Source organism: Quercus robur, chromosome 1 (genome assembly GCF_932294415.1).
Source record: "Quercus robur chromosome 1, dhQueRobu3.1, whole genome shotgun sequence".
Lineage (NCBI taxonomy): Eukaryota > Viridiplantae > Streptophyta > Magnoliopsida > Fagales > Fagaceae > Quercus > Quercus robur.
In genome coordinates, this window is record NC_065534.1 from 34300003 (window position 1) to 34318254 (window position 18252).

The 18252-nt window shown below is 36.0% G+C and overlaps 1 protein-coding gene across 2 annotated transcripts; it reads right to left on the bottom strand.

The window, feature by feature from the left end:
* Positions 1-457: 457 nt before the first annotated feature.
* Positions 458-12347, bottom strand: LOC126732665 (uncharacterized). Of its 2 annotated transcripts, XM_050435648.1 has the most exons (5): positions 12133-12347; positions 11626-11719; positions 9047-9739; positions 1287-1618; positions 458-1157 (listed from the first exon to the last, which is right to left on the bottom strand). In XM_050435648.1, exons 3-5 carry the CDS (start codon positions 9673-9675, stop codon positions 670-672), a joined length of 1449 nt encoding a protein of 482 aa, XP_050291605.1. In that variant the 5' UTR covers positions 9676-9739; positions 11626-11719; positions 12133-12347; the 3' UTR covers positions 458-669. The 2 variants fall into 2 exon arrangements, with proteins under 2 accessions (XP_050291605.1, XP_050291597.1); XM_050435640.1 differs by lacking the exon at positions 11626-11719.
* Positions 12348-18252: the final 5905 nt, after the last annotated feature.

Genomic DNA, 18252 nt, shown 5'->3' on the forward strand with positions numbered 1-18252 from the left:
CTGCAAGTTTTTTTCAGCTCAAGGCTAGCATCCAGAGATGAGGTTGAAAGAGTTCCGTATACCTTCGTCATGTCCAACGCCTTTGCCAACATCCTTCTGCCTAACTTTGGACAGTTAGGTGTCAAGGCCCCTCCTAGAGACTATACAGCAATAATTGGAGATGGAATTTCAACTAGATCATAATTAATTGTTACTTTCCATGTTAAGAGTAAATTTTGTCAATGGAAGAAGATGGTGATACTTAAACCATAAAAGGAGTGGATGACCATATAATAATAATAATAATAATAATAATAATAATAATAATACATGTATAGATACATGTCTTTCTCTCTCTCTCTCTCTCTTTTTTCTTTTTTTTTCCAACAATTCAATATTCACAATAATGAGATAGGAGGATTTAAAGTTTGATTATTCTTACCTCATAAAGAGGAGAGATGAGCATGCAACAGGCAAATAAGCATTTCCAAAGCCCAAACCATTGGGCCACATGCATTTTATTGATAAGGAATTGGAAATTAATACATACAAAAATCAGTAAAAAATTAAATGACACATAACGGTTTTACCTCGGCTAAATATTAATCCGACCTCAAAATCCTTAAACCTCTCCCTATTCCGGTTCTTTAAACAATCCAAATTTGAAAACCACACTCATGTATGCCACTATCATTTTATGTACAAACTTGAACGAAAATTAAACAAAGAAATATTATTTACAGTTGAAGGCCCAAAATCAAGAGGATTGTTCCAGTGTCCAAATGGGTGATCATACCATCTCATGTTAACATTTTCAACCTCCAAACCTTCAATGTGTTCCATGATGATCCCAGCAATGCTGTGATTAACAAGTCCCTGGCATCCTGGTCTATAATCTATCAATCCACCAGAATAATTTGTCCATCTTCTGTAAGTCAGGTTCACATTTATGAATCTCAAATTGCTTAGTAGCCCATGTTTAGAACCTGATAAGAACACACCATTTTCAGAATTTGCAGTGATGTTAATAAAAACTACATTTGAGATTGAACCCTCATTTGCACTGGAGTCCCTTGGGCATGTTGTCACATATATAGGCTCCGCTCTTCCCCACCATGAAGGATCATAGTATCTTGTGCTTATGTTTATGTTTGAGAAGGTAATGTCACTTACATTTCCTACACAGGGTGAATGCTTAAAACTTCAACAACAACAACAACAACAAAAGTGTAAAAGTGAAATGGAGCTTAATTTGTCAATCATTCAAGAAAAATTCTCAATACTACAAGAAAAGCAATGAGTGTTACCTCCATCACGTATCTGCAATCCCAACCCTCTATGAGACTGTACAATTGTGATATTGTCAAAAATTAGACCCTTGAAATCGAATGAACTTGCACTACCAAGTTTGATTGCTGAGGATTTTGTTCGAATCCAACAGTTTGTCACAGTCAAATTATAAAGAGGGCCAGTGTATGTCTTTGGACAGATAGCATCATCTCCAGTATCGATGTGACACCTTGTAATGACTGTATTATTTGAATCCTCTATATCAATCCCATCATTGTTAGGTGTATTGAAGTTTCCATAAATTGAAACATCATGAATTGATGTGTTTTCACACCGTACTATATGCAAGCTGTTCATCAGATTCATGGCTATAATTAAGAGTGATACAATATAAAAACAAAGCAATTGACCAATGAATCATAGTTTATAAATCCAATAGCAAGTTGCAAGCACAAATACATAGAAGAGGAAGATGAATGACTCACGGACTAAAAAACCAAGGCAATTGCAATCAAACTTGACTATCAACAATATAAATTATGAACACTAGCCTCACAACCAACGCTCAAAAACCTTATAAACACAAACAACTCATAATCATTCACAAACACAAAATAACTCAAATCCTGATCCACCCAAAGCACACTCAATTCAGTCACTGTAGGTATCTTTTGACCCCAAATTGTAATAGACATCTTTCAATCTCAAAAATCTATTGATCATAGATCCATGGATCACATACTATAAATCTCCCTAGGGCCTTTTGTCTCTAATATCACCCTTCATTCTCAATGCCTTGGTATCCATCTAATGCACTCTTTTCATTCTTAGTAAAATGTACACCAACCCAATTTCAAGGGGAAAAAGAAAACAAAAAACTACGAGCAACTTATAGAAAACCTCTATTCCTAAAAGTGAATATTCTCTTTCAAAAGTTGGCCTTGGTAGAAAGAAATGAACCACAACGGCAAAGTCACCCATGAGAAGGAGCAAGCATAGGCCTATGTTCTCACACTATGCATATATTTTAATGCATGCATCTTTTAGTCTAAGTAAAACTAAAAAGCTTTTGAGCAAAAATAAAAATAAAACTACAAAGTTACTTCCCAAATAAGGAGGAATATCTTGGATTGGACTTTGGAGCCACCAAACTCTTAACAAAATGTCTATATATAAGTCTTTAATTTTAATTTCTTGGCAGTTAAGTAATACCAAATTACTTCTTTAGCAAATAAAATACTTTCCTTTCATAACCAAAAAAATGAAAATGTAATGAGTAACTAAGTTAAAATAGGAATCTGAGGCAATTTCTCATAAATCTCCACCTTAAGTAATCTTCTTTCTTGCAATGACATCTCCACATTAATCCAAGTGAAGCTCTCTCTACACAAGACAATCATTGTTTCTGTTGGATGTACATGTCTGAGTGAAGTCCCACATTGAATAATAATAAAAAGAATAAGTGGTTAATATAACATAGTTGAGCTCATACCCATTGGGCATAGGTCTTTTGGGTTAAGCGTGTCTCTATATGCTATATTAACTACTCAAGGAGCCTCCCTAAAGTGTTTATCTCCACAACAAAAGGGTATCAGAGCTTAGGTGATGAGTATATGTTATATTACCCATATGTAATAACCTAGTAAACCACAAGCACACTTACAATCCCTCACCAACACAAACTAAGGAAAATCTCAATACATATAAATCACAACCTAAAAGTTATTAGGCATCTTCCAAGCTTCCAGCATCCAAACATAATCACATTTTGCATATATTTCAACCCCAAAATTCCTATTATGATCGAGCCCACCAAACTCTTAATAGCAATGCCTAAATATAAAACTTTAATTCCTATTTCTTAATGGAAAAGAAATACTGACTTATTTCTATTTAAAGAGAAACACGTTCTTTCTATTGCAAGAAAAGTCTAATAAACAATCAAATCAAATCATATCTATAAGGTTTTGAAAGTTCACATTTGTCCTTATTATCATTTCATATATGTGTGTGTGTGTAATAGAGAGAGAGAGAGTTACAAATAGTGCTAAACTATGTTAGTTTAAACTAATTTAAACTCACCATCTTTTTGTATAAAACAGCCCAAAATTTAACAAATTCTAATTAAATTAGGTTTCTAAACAAGTTCTAATTGAGTCAAGTATGTTCTTTTTTACAATATGTAAATATAAATCTTTTTCATTGAACTGTCCTGCATAGGTCAGTGACTAGTTTAAAAAAATTTCCAATGCTCTAATAGCCAGTCTCTGTCCCACTACCTAACAATTAAGTATTAACATCTTAACCCCTAAGGAAATAAAGGATAAAAACATAAGTATTAGATTGAAATATCAATCATCTCTTCTCTCTTTTCTTAATATAAATTATCAAACTTAGTAATAACATTTTTCCTTTATCTCATCATATCTTCTCGATTAAATGATTAAATTTTCTAATCCATTACTAATTTTATATAGGTTGTTTACCAAGTCCCCCCCCCCCCCCTAACCCAGCCCAAAAAATTGGACGTCCTAGATTTAATCATATTTCTTTACAACTTTGAAATCGTGTTTCAGATGAAATTCAACCATGGGATTCTGATCATCTATTGTCTTCAAAAAAAAACAAAAAACAAAAAAAACAAAAACAAAAAACAAAATTTACAATAAAATACAGTGAACAAGAAAAACCTCAATTTGTAGCTAAATTGGAACTGATCATTGCAAGTCGCAACCTGTTTACTTAGGATTTTTATTTTGGATAAGTAAATAATATTTATTCAAAACAGAATCAACAAGTACATAGTAAGTATACTAGCTGAAGGTTATACAAGAGATCTAAAATAAATTTGAAAAAGAAAACTTCCCCGCAGCTACCATCCACTCGGCAAGGTCAATTTGCTTTTAATTTAAAGTTGTCTGCTCACATCTTTCAAAGCTTTTTGCATTTCTTTCCCTCCAAATGCACTGCATCTGAGGAATGGCTCTCTATATATCACAGCTTCAATGACACCCAGAACTACCTTGCCAACAAGCTAGAAGTTTGACAACCTTTCTAAGCATCACCCACTCCACCCCAAATAGTTTAAAAACCAAACCCCATAATTCTCTACCAAGAGGGCAATGTAACATTAAATGGTCTACAGTCTCCTCATCCCTCTTGCACATACAACACCAGCTCACCAAAATATTGTTACGCTTCCTCAGGTTTTCCAAGTTTTCCACAGTGAGGATATTCCCCAAAGTAGTAACCCAAAGGAAAAAATCCACCTTACTAAGGACAAGCGGTTTCCAAATACTCTTCCATGGGAAACTGTCACCACCTGTGCGAGCTAACACTCTATAAAAAGATTGAACCTCAAAGCCTCTCTGAATCGAAGGCAGGCTTCTAGCATAACTTATCTACTCAGCCCTCCCCACCTTAATGGAATAGAGTGGATCTAAGAACATAGAGAGAGATTCCAATTCCCAATCTTGAATTGCACGATTAATCAACCCATTCTGGACATATGTTTGGTGTGGTGATTATACCCTTAAGGTTTCCTTTCCTTAATTGTTACGTAGTGCTCGAAATCAGGATGCTTTTGGGAGTGCATAATGAAGAAGATAGAAACATTCTTGTAAAGAGGATAGAAACATTCTCGTAATCTATTTTCTAAACCTGCAAAATTCCTAAAGTGTATATCCCATCTATTACTTAGATAAAAAGATTTTGTACATGAGTTGGTAGCCTAATGAGAGTCCATTTTATGATTAAGATATTAATTGCCACATCATTTAAAAATTTCAAACAACATGAAAATTTGTACTTGGTTAGGTTTTTAATATTTAATTTAAACCATAAAATTGATCAATCTCAAATGAGACGATCATTTTCAACTAACCATAGGCAATCCAACTATTTTGGACAAAGGAGTTCATTATGCTCTCACTACTAGTTTTCTTCACCAGTCGTGACAAGAATAATTAGAACTCGAATATCAGATGCCACTCAAACGTGGTTTATGGAATAATAGTTAGTAGAAATTTTTTATTTCCTAAAGTGGCAGACTAGATGGCCCATCCCAACATTCCAATCCTTTTGGCTAGTTGCAACTTGATGGTGGAAATGTGTCACCAAACAAGTCTATGTAGGGAGAAATTTTCATACGCACCAATCTTATACAGCATCTCTCTCATTGACATGTGGATCCTATGAGTTAGTGAGAGATGCTATATAAGATCAGCATATACCATCCCCTATGCAGGAATCCTCACCCCCCCCCCCCCCAAACCCCCAAAAAAAAATCCATTTAAGTGGGACCCACACAAGGTTGTATCATTCACTTTGTTTGAGTCTGTTCTACTTGGGAGAGGATTATAATACTTTTTTCAAGTGCTAACCTTGTGCATTGTTATGAAAGGTTCAATTTCAATAAGAAAATGAAAATGAAGAAACAATTCATTTGTTTTGGAATGGTTTTTCTATATCTATAATTATCACAGTAATACACTGATAGAAATATCAAATTTTTTCTTTTTTCTTTTGGGTAAGTACAAATCTCTACGAGGGAGAAAAAAAATTTTATTATAGTTTCCCATTATACATTTTGTAACAAAAATTCTTTAAAAGGGAACTTATTCGCAACTAACCAATAAACAACTATCAATCAATATTTATATTTTATTTTTGATATATATATATATATATATATATACCATTAAAGTAACATGTATACAAGTTAATTAAGGAATTCTACATGAAGGCATACATTCATAACATGGAGGAAAACTATAGGTAAAGTGTTACCTTAAAATATGAGAGGTCATTTGTAATATTAACCCTAAACCATAAAATTTGTTCAAGTACAATAAACCCTAATATTTGAGATTATTTTGCAATATCCCCTGAATCAATATCTAAATTAACAATCTCGCTAAATATAAATAAATAAATAAAATATAAATCAAACATATTAGGCTGATTTTGGTGGACATTACAAATTAATAAAACAAAAATATCAATTTCTTAGGTTGAAATTCTATCTTATCTATCCAAAAAAAAAAGTATATCAGTTTGGACTCAATGCATCTAACCACCCAACCAACCCACTAATTTTGAGTGATGAGAGAAGCATAGTAAATTAATCTTACCAAATTAATTGAGGATGCTTTGCATTAAGGAAGGAGACAACAATACCAAATTCTTCCATAAGGTGGCTAACTCCCGGAGAAGGTATAATCATATTAGTATGCTGGAGGTGGATGGGTTTACTTACAAGGATGAATCAGAGATGGCGGACCAAGTAGTACAGTTTTATAGAAACTTGTACAAGGAGACAGAGGAGTGAAGGCCTTTTGTGGAAGGTTTGGAGTTTGATCAGATTGAAGGGTTGGAAAGGGACTGGATGGAACGGAGGTTTGAAAAGGAGGAGATTCTTCGTGTTGTTAAAGAGTTGGAAGGAGATAAAGTTCCAAGTCCTGATGGTTTTTCTATGGCCTTCTATCACCATTGTTGGGGAGTTGTGGAAAAAGATGTTTTAGCTGTGTTTGAAAAGTTTTATCAACATAGTAAGTTTGAAAAATCTCTTAATGCAACTTTCATAGCCCTAATCCCTAAGAAGAATGGTGCCTCCAATATTCGAGATTTTAGACCTATTAGCTTTGGTGGGGAGTGTCTACAAGATCTTGGCTAAGGTTTTGGCAAACCGCTTGAAAGAGGTTTTGGATCAGGTGATATCTGAGTCTCAGAACAGTTTTGTGGGTGGTAGATAGATACTTGATTCAGTTCTTATTGCTAATGAGTGTGTGGATAGTAGAGTGAAGAGTAAGATTCCAGGGGTTTTTTGTAAGTTGGACATTGAGAAAACCTATGATCATGTGAATTGGGAGGCTCTTCTAGATTTGTTGAAGAGAATGGGATTTGGGGTGAGGTGGTGTAGGTGGATCCATACATGCATATCTACAATCCAGTTCTCTGTTTTGGTTAATGGGTCTCCAGCTGACTTTTTTGGGAGTTGGAGGGAATTGAGGCAAGGGGACCCGCTATCTCCTATGTTGTTTCTGGTTATGATGGAGGTTTTCAATAAGATGATGAAAAGAGTTGAAGGTGCTGGTTTACTTCGAGGTTTCAGGGCTGATGGTAGGAGGGGTGAAGGGGTATGTGTCTCACACCTTTTGTTTGCAGATGATACGATTTTGTTTTGTGATGCAAATGAATAGTAGATTCTACATGTTCGGATGCTCCTTCTTTGTTTCCAGGCTGTGACATGATTAAAGGTTAATGCTTTGAAGAGTGAGATGGTTCCCATTGGGGAGGTTCCTAATATCCATGTCTTGGCAGAGATCTTGTGTTGCTGGATTGGGTCTTTGCCTATGACCTATCTTGGTATGCCACTAGGGGAGTCCTACAAGTCCCCCACTATTTGGAATCCTATATTGGAGAAAACTGAGCATAAGTTGGCTGGTTGGAAGAAGATGTATTTGTCAAAAGGTGAAAGACTGACGTTGCTTAAGAGTATTTTATCTAGTCTTCCGACCTACTTTTTATCTCTTTTTACAATCCCTACGTCGCCAATAAAATTGAGAGGTTGCAAAGGGATTTTTTGTGGGGGGACTCCAAGACACATCTAGTGGGATGGCATAAGGTGTGTGCACCTTTGGAAAACGGTGGGCTAGGAGTAAGGAAATTAACTACTTTTAATAAAGCCTTACTAGAAAAATGGTTATGGCGGTTTGGGGTTGAGGAGACAAGGCTTTGGAGAAAGTTTGTAGCTCTAAAGTTTGGGGAAGAATGGGGGGGTTGGACTTCCAGGCTAGACAGAGGGGTACATGGGTGCGGTTTGTGGAGAAGCATCCGAATAGGTTGGGAAGATTTTAGTAAAAATATTCGATTTGAGGTAGGGGTGGTGGATAGAGTGAAGCTTTGGATAGATCAATGGTGTGGGGATTCTCCAATTCAATCGACCTTTCCAATTGCGTATGGGATTGCCTCCAATAAAGGGGCATCAGTGGCCTCCTCTTGAACGATTGGGGATAGAGGAACGGAGAAGCTGAGATGTTCATTTCATTCGGAGACCAAATGATTGGGAAATGGGTGGTGTGGATGCATTTCTTTGTACTTTGGGCTCTAATTTACCTCCAACTGAGAATGGGATTGTATGCAATGGAAGCTGTCGAAGAGTGGGGATTTTGATATCCGATCGTTTTAGGATGTTTGGAGGGAGCGAAATTGGAGGACGTTTGAGGACATGGAAAGTTCTGATGATCAGTTATTGGCTTCTTTTAGTGGCTCCCTTTTTGATTGGTCTAGGGCTTAGAGACTCACCTCTAGTGACTCTCTCCCTGTGTTCCTTAGCTCCCTTCTTTGTAGTTAGTATCTTTTCTTTCTGTTTTTTATCATCTTTTTCTGTAATTTTTTTCTCTGCCTTATGTTTTTCTGCATGAGGTAGTTTTTTTTTTTTTTAATATACATCTTTATTACTTATAAATATATATATATATATATATATATAGTAAATTAATCTTACCTAATGAGTTGATTGTAAAAATTTAGAATAAATACAATTAACTCAAAAACTGCACAGAAAGAAAAACACACAAGGACAAAAAAAGGTGGGCGGTGGAAGAAATATTGAAAAGACAGAGGATACAAATGCAACAAACATCAACTCTTCCACCATACAACACATATAAACTATCAATCCTAGAAGAATAGCTAACTTTGAACGACAACAAAATCATTAAAAAAAAGGGGAAAAGCTAGAGTGTAATAAGAGTATAGCATAGTATATACGCACCACCAATAAGCAGGCTCTGTGAGTGTGATATTCCAAACCTTGACATTCTTACAGTCAATGAAACCAACAAGCCTGGGTCTACACTCATCTCCTAAACAAGCTCCGGTGGTGTTCCAACTCACCATCACGTTCTTCCTCTCATTAAACCTCTTCACGAAACCCAAACCATCTCCATCCACCACGCCTCCGCCGGTGATCCCCACATCACTTGCGTTCTCCGCCACCACCACGTACCATTCCTGCAATTCTTTTGGGTAGTCCTCCATTTTTGTACAACCCAGCAAGGTTGCGTTTTCTTTGATGTCCAACACAACACCGGATTTGAGGAACAAAGTTCTGGTGAGGTAGGTCCCGGGAGGGAACGTGATGTGGCATTGGGTGTGGTGGAAGGTGGGGCAGGCTTTGATGGCGGATTGGATGGCAGCTGTGTCGTAGTGGAGTCCGTCGCCGGTGGCTCCAAAGTCAGTGACTGATAGTGAGTAAGGGTATATGGAGAATGGGAGATGGATTGTGGATGCAGCGGCTGGGTGTGATTGGTGGATTGAGATTAAGAGCAGGATGAGGAGGAAGAGTTGAAGGAGTAATGGCCCTAATGGGGTTGCCATTTTTAGTTTCTTACTTGCACCCATGTTTGTAATTAAGCAAATTCATCTCTCCATAGCCAAAGGTAAAATAAATGCATCCAATCCAAAACTGCAAAGTCATTGAAATGTATTAGAGGAGTGAACAGTGAGGAGAAAAAAAAAAGAGCATGGGAACTTGTATCACAAAACTAACTTGAGTTGATTAGCACAACAACACTGAAACATGCACAAACAATTAACAAAAGTTTTGTCATAGCTTTTTATGCTATAACTTTCTCATTTTGCCTTTTTTTTTTTTTTTGTTGAATCTTTCTCATTTTGCAATTAAGATTTAAGAGCGAACAAACATAGAGTTTTATGAAACCGTGGTCTCTGAATATGTAAATTGCCTAATGTAAAGTAAAATGACCAAATTGTCAAGGCACAAACTTCAATAAATTATTAAGTCCTCCAACCACTGTAGGTTAGTAGAACTCAGTGCATTAAAAATGCCACCAAGAACAACAATAAGAAAGAAAATGTCAACCTCAAGTCATTGTGCTTCATTAGAAACTACTGAAGACAGACAAGAACAAGATTAGATTCTACAGATCGTTCATGCATTTCATCAAGAATAATATAACCTTGTACTTCAATGCATCCATCCCATTCTCTTGCAATTCATCTAACAAAGCTCCACCAGTTTTGACAACACTCTTCAATTTGTGAAATAATATTGGGAAAAAAGGCATGACCATTACAAATACATTCAGAGTAAAAAAAACAATTACAATAAGGACAAGTCATTAAGGTGACCTGGTGAATAGACACAAAATTAGCAGTTTTTGAAACTAAGAAAGTTCATGACACATGCATAGAGTCGCTTGTATCCAATCTTAAAGCTAATAACTTGTTAACATTTGGATATAACAATATCTTTTCTTGACTGAGCTTGTCTAAGTCAAACAAAAGATTGTTCTAGACAATACCTATACATGTAACAAAGAGGTTAAGATAATTTTCAAATTTCACACTCATATATTATAATAGAAGGCAATGTAGTGATATTGTGTAGCACAAGACAACATTATAATATATTTATAAGTACGCAAGTCTTTTGGGGAGACGTAACTACACAATGCACCCATATATCATATCATTAGATTGACATTTGATAATAATCATAATATCAAATAAATTAGATGGCCATAAAGTATTTAAAAGCCTAAACCAAGATGTGTGTGTGTGTGTGTGTGAATGAATAAATAATAGAGAAAGAGGGGTCCTTAGTTTGCTTGCACCGTGAGTGGTTGCTATCTCATGCACTGTCAAAGGCAATCAACAAATTTACCGATGCAAAAAACTGCATTATCCTTTGGTATAAGGAGTAAATAAATGTATTTGCAAAAAAAGTATTGAAGTAGCTGCCAGAAGAATTTTTCAATGAATTTACTGGTATTACTGCCAATGAGGTCTTATTTGGCATTAACAAATAATCAGAGTACCTGGGCTATCAATGACAAACTATATCTTTGAAAAAAATGAGTAGCTTAAGTTGAGAAATGACTGATAGTGCAGTATTATTGCAGACAAATGGCCAATACACACACACACACACACACATTGAAACCAACATATAGACTAACATATGGTTTAAAGATTCCTTTTGATCTATGATGACAATAATGCAACAAATCTCTCAATAAATAGTCATGAAAAAATGGACTGGTGGCTATGTTAGAGATGGTGGCTCATATTCTGAATGAGAAAATATTACAGGTCTTATAAAATTTTTCCTCATGAGATTTTTTCCAACCACAAATTTTCTGCATACTGATACTGCTAAGTCCTCTTGGATAAATTAACAAGTTAGTCTTTGCTTTAGAAAGTTGATAACCCATGCTTGATGCTCACATGCGTACTCTTCTTGGTTAGGAAGATTTATACTTTTAAAGAAATGTTTTCATTTTTGCCAAAAATTGATAACCCTCCTCTCCCAATTATACAGAGCTTTACCTCTTGAAGGTGAAAATCAAAAAATCCAGTCCCTTCTATTTTTAGCGGAGCATTGGATTGTCGGAGCTTGAATACACAGAATAACCCATCATAACTATATTAAACAAAGAGCATGATTAGAAAAATTCAGCCCATGATTAGAAACTTAGTAGGACAGCCCACCCCAACTCTCCTCCAGGATGAAAGAAATTTAGAGAGCATGCCTGAGATATTTGAGGGATAAACAAGAACTCAATGACAATCTTAGAGATATTTTTGAAGATTGTGTTCTATGGGGAATTTTGTCAAACACAGGAGTGGAGTGCCCATAAGGTTTAGGTGTTGGTGTTCATGGAATTCTTGAGACTTGTCCCAGAAATACCCAAATCCTTCTTGTTTAAAACTCATATTAAGTTAAATTATTCACCGAAATAAATCATCATACACAAACCATCATCAAAATCTAACACAACCTACCCAAACTAAATGATCAAACAATCAGAGAAAAAATTGATTAATAATAGTTACCAGATAAGCTTTTGGAGAGAGAAAGAAAGCTTGTGAAGTCAATCTCTGGTTCGAATTGCTCCCGCAATGCAAGGTACACTGCTATTTTGACTTTTGATTTGAGAGAGAGAGTAAGAAAATGAGAGGTGGAGAAATATTTTGATTTGAGAGAGAGGGACTACGGTAAGAGCGGGCGTGCCAAATGCCAAATGCTCCCAAACACCAAAAATCCTCCCTCTCTCAAGTGGGTGTGTCAAATGCCAAAACATTTTGCACATATGAACAGTATCTTTCCAAAGATGAAACGGTACGGCCATAAATGCTATATGGAAATATTAGGACACGTTTGGTACATTGTAATTATTATTACATGGGAATAGGAATAAGTATTACAAGGAATACATTAAGTTGAAATGTAATAAGTATTATTATTCATTAGTTTGGTGACTATTTAGGAATAGAATTCTGAATATGCATCCACAATTTAGTAGAATATAAAAAGAATGTGTAATTAAATCAATTTTAAGTCAAATTTCCTAAAACACACCTATTTTAGGGTGTTCAAAATAGAGCTAATAATTAACAAGAATAAAATTTTATTTTCTTTCCTTTTGAAGATATGGCAACTAATGGCTATTTAGGAAATTTTTTAAAAAAGTTATTACATAAGGTGAAGAAATAGATATTCAATACTTTAAATAAGGAATAGTTATTCCTCATTTTGAAGAATAGCTATTCATAAGGAATAACTATTCATTGTAATAAAAACATAATCAAACAACTGAATAGTTATATCATAGAAATATCTATTACATTACAGTGCCTATTACAGTCTACTAAATGTGCCCTTAATTTTTTAATGATTTTCTCTCTCCTCTCTGTCATTTTATCTCCTTTTTTTTCTCTCTCTCTCTCATTCGTATGCCTCACTTTTCTCTCAGCCTTTCTCTCTCCTCTCTCTCTCTATCTCAACCTTTCTCACAATCCGCCACAGTGATCTCTCCACCCACTGCCTTGCCTCCGCCACTCACCAACTACTCGCCTCCGCCGCTTGCTAGCAGCTCACCTCCTCCACTTGCCAAGCAACTCGTCTCTCCTACAACGCCAACGCCGCTCGCCTCCACCGATGCCACTCACCAAGCAGCTTGCTTCGCCTCTACCAATACTGCTCCAAGCAACCTGCCTCTGCTGAAATCTATCCGATCTCACTAAGATCCGATTCCCCTTATTTGTTTGGATTGTTTATGGTTGATTTTGGGGATTGGATTTGGTTTGAGAAATTGGATTGGAAGATAACAATGATTTGGGATTGGATTGTTTGAGTTGGGATGGGTTTTGAGGTTTGTGAATGTGGTGGGTTGTTGTGGATTTTTTTTTTTTTTTTTTTTTTTTTTTTAAGGTGGCGTTGATGGATGTGGATTTGTGCCAGTGGTGACTGTCGGTGTTGTTGGTGGTCGTTGTTGCAACAGTGGTGGTGGTTATGCCGTTGTTACTGATGTTGTTACTGTTGATGATGGGGAGGAGTTAATATATTATTTTAATGTATTGTAAATATTATTTTAATGTATAGAATTGAAGAATAAAACATGTGATGAATGAAATATTATAAAATGATATGGTAAAATGATAAAGTAGGCTTTTGGTATGTCAAAATGTCATTTTTTATAAGAGAGCTGATGGGAATGCTCTAATGATATATAAAAATTTTAACAATTTCATAGCAAAGTTATTAAAAGAAGCAGATCTTTAATAATAAGAGCACTAGTAGTGGTGGTGCTAAAAAGCTAAATAACTATTTTTAACACCACCATATACAAAAACTGTGATACATAAGTGGTGGTATAGGTAAAATTTTTACCTACTCAGCTATAGTGCACAACTATTTATGGCTGTGCACTGTAGCTCAAAAGCTAAAATCAAATAATATATTTTATTATCTCTTTCATTAAAATAATATATATTTTTTCTCTTTCTGTTTTTTCCTCTATTCCAGCATTCTCCACTCTCACCCAAGCTTCGATTCATCATCTTCCTCACCCAAGCTCACTTTTTAGTCAGCCATTGCCGCTAACCCAAGCACCATCGCTGACCGAAGCACTCTCTCCCTTGACTTCTCTCAAATCTCCATCGTTCATCCCATTGCCCTTTCCATCATCCACCATGTCATCAAGAAATGTAGTGGGGTTCACCACAACATCCCTTTCCTCCAAACCCTATCGTTCTTCAATTGGGCCATAGCCCACAATATTCCAGCCCAGTCCCCCGACCCTTTCAATGAAATGATCGACCTCGCTAGAAAAGTTCGCCAGTTCAACTTGGCTTGTCAAGTCATCGATTCGATGAAAGCCACCATGTATATCTTGTGTTTGTGTTGTGTTTAATCGAATGGAGGACTATGGAGGCGATTCTTGTGTTTGTGTTGCAGCTAATTTGGGGTTGTGTTTGTGTTTAGGGTTGCTGTATGTCTATGTTGGCGCTAGTGTCGTGGTGGTGGTGGTGGGGGCAGCACCGTGAGTGCTTGAAAACAGTAAAGAAAAAAAATAATAAATAAATGAATTGTTTAATGTAATAGATATATTATTTTATTGTATTGAAAACTAAAATAAAATCACTGATATTGGGTGTTTTGTAAAGTGAGAATGTAAAATAAATGAATTAACTTTTTATAGCTCCACCAATGTGGATGCTCTAAGGTAGGTTAATGAATTAATCATCCATTTAAAGAAATTTTTTATAAAATATTGAAAAAGTTGCGAAAAAAGTTTATCACTTTTATGCTTTTACATAAAAATAAATAAATAAATAAATAGTTTACTAAAGATTCTATTGCTCTTTGTAATATTATTTGAAAATTGTTTTCTAAGATTGTTGCAAATAGACTTAAAAAAGTATTACCTTTCATTATTTCTAAATCACAAAGTGCGTTTCAATCAAATAAAGTTATTTCAGATAATATCTTGGTGGCTTTTGAGTTGCTACATCAGATGAGGACTCAGAAATCAAAAAAGGCAAACTTTATGACCCTAAAGCTAGATATGAGCAAAGCATATGATAGAGTTGAATGGAGTTTCTTGACGGAAATTATGAGAAAGATGGGTTTTTGTGAATCTTGGATAGCCATTATCTATGAATGTGTCAGCACAATCTCCTATTCTATCCTTGTAAATGGAGAACCAAAAGGGAATATCTACCCTACAAGGGGAATCAAACAAAGGGATCCTCTCTCCCTATATCTCTTTCTTTTGTGCTCTGAAGGACTGAACAAATTGCTTCAACAAGCAGCAAGAAATTCCTCCATAAGAGGGTATTCTTTATGTAAGAATGGACCTCAAATAACTCACCTATTTTTGTAGATGATAGTTTGCTATTCTGTCGAGCAAGAATGGAAGAATTACAAGTGATCGAAAAAATCCTATTGTGTATGAAAAAGCATCAGGGCAACAGGTTAACCGAGGCAAGACTACCTTGTTTTTTAGCAAAGCTGTCACCGAAGAAACAAAAAGAGAGATACTTACTTTTCTAGGAGTGTCGAAGATTAAGGAATATGAAAAATATCTTGGTTTACCAGCTGTGGTGGAGAGGGAAAAAAAGGCAAGCCTAAATTACATAAAGGAGAGAGTGTGGAGCAAACTATATGGATGAAAGGAAAAGCTCCTATCCCAAGCCGGAAGAGAGGTTTTGCTAAAAGCAGTAATCCAAGCTATCCCTCTTTTGCCATGAGTTGCTTCAAGTTGCCTGTGGGTCTTTGTAAAGACATTGAGATGCAAATCCGAAAGTTTTGGTGGGGTGAGCGTGGAGGTCAAAGAAAAATTCATTGGAAAAATTGGGAAACTCTTTGCAAGATGAAGGCCGATGGAGGAATGGGATTCAAAGATTTGGTGAGGTTCAATGAAGCAATGTTAGCTAAACAGGTATGGAGGTTAGCAGCGAATAGAACATCATTGTTGTATAAGGTGTTTAGTGCCAAGTATTTCCCATCAGGTTCAATTTTTGATGCAAAGATGGCCAAAGGCTCCTATGCTTGGCAAAGTATCCTCAGGGCAAGGTAGGTGGTGGAGAAAGGGATGATATGGAGAATTGGAGATGGAAAAAAAAAAAAACCAGGATTTTTCATGATAACTAGATCCCTGGAGTTTTCCCACTAAAGGCAGCAGCTAGAAGTCAAGAATTCCTAGATGATAGCATGGTCTTTAGCCTCATTGATGCTGAAACAGGGGAGTGGAACGAGCAGCTGATTGATTAACTCATTCCTCCATTTCTGGTGCAAATAATAAAGGCCATACCTCTGTGCAAGACGAGTCAGGAAGATTGTATAGTATGGCCACGAAGTAATGATGGAAATTACACAGTGAAAACTGGGTATCAACTCCTCGGCGAAATGGAAAATAAAGAAGTAGCTTCGGGTTCAGATCAGTCCGCACAAAGAAGCTTCTGGAATGGCATTTGGAAGCTCAACATCCCAAAGAAAATGCAAAATTTTTGCTGGCGAGCTTGTAACGAGGCAGTTTCGACAGTAGAGAATCTGTACAAGAGAAAAATTTTGGACTCGCCTTTATGCTCTTCTTGTTGCAAGGCAAATGAGACAGTGTTCCATACTTTATGGGAGTGCGGAAAAATCCACATCACATGGGGCCCTGACTTCAACAACCTACGGAAACTACCCTATCAACCATTGACAGTGATGACCTGATATGCAGACTTGGACAAGAGGGACGAAACGTGGAGTTATTCATGGTGATGGCTTGGTTCATTTGGTGTAGAAGAAATAAATGTCACTTCAATGAGCCTAGCATACCAGTGGATAAGCTACTTGAGGCTGCCTTAAAGTTCTTATCAGAGTTTCAAAGTAAGTTGCCCACTGGTACTACACACAAGAAACTAGCAGCGCCCAAATGGCAACCACCACCAAAGGATACCTATAAAATAAATTATGACGGCACAATATTTTCAAAGTCAGAGGAAGCGGGTATTGGTGTTGTGGTCAGAAATGAAAGGGGCGAGGTGATGGCATCCTTGGCTGAGAAGGTGAACAAACCATCGGGAGGGATGGAAGCTATAGAAGCCATGGCAGCTAGAAGGGCAATTCTGTTGGCAGTAGAGTTGGGTTTTCAGCAGTGTGTTGTTGAAGGAGATTTAGAAATTGTGTTCAAAGCTTTATCAAGAGAAAGTTTTGATCGATCAAGTTTTGGTCATATTATAAAAGACTGTAAGTCTATAATGGGTTTACTAAAAACCTGTTCTTTCTCTCATGTTAAAAGAAAGGGCAATGGGGTTGCCCATGCCTTAGCTAGGAGAGCAAAGAAATATTTTCCTCTTTTAGTGTGGATGGAATCTGTTCCGCCAAACATTTCTTTTTTAGTTCACATTGATGTAATCCCTTAAGTTTGTGTTTTAATAAAACCACATGGATTTATCTTTTCTCAAAAAAAAAAAAAAAGAAAAAAAAGAAGAAGACTAGACTAAACTAAACAACAACAAGAAGTAAAAAAATTATTCAACAAATTAAATGCCTATTTAAAAAAAAAAAAAAATTTCTCATCATTCAAATTTGTAACTCATTGTCGGGGGGAAAAAAAGTTTCCTTTCCGACAAATGAGATTTATGTTAGGTTGGAGGGTCTAAACTAAAACTCGACGATGGGCTTAATGCACCGCCCAAAGGCTGTCGGTGAAGATCCAAAGAATTCACTGTATTTTATGCCTTGGTCCTAGATTGAGATTGACAAGAGTGGCCCATAAATAATCCCTACAACGAACACGTCAGCATGGTTAAAAAACATACTGTAAGAAATAACCCAGCAGTAAAGTGTTTCTGCAGAAAATAGCCCAGCGGTAAAGTGTTTCTATAGTAAACTGGCTCAGCAATAAAATGCCCTAGCGGTAAAATGAGATAAAACAGAATAGACCTCCAACTGTTAGCTATTTCACAGATTAAGGAAAATATCTACATTTTCGAACTCATTATCCGTTAGCTCTGGAGAAGAGTCTTCTAATACAACAATATGAGGAAAAAATTCTATAGTAACAGTTACATCATAACCATCAATAGTAAATGAATAAGTAAATATCATGGGTTCCATTATAATAAATAAATAGGAAAACTTAGTGTGAGATGAAAGGAGAGAGAGAGATCCCAGCTAGC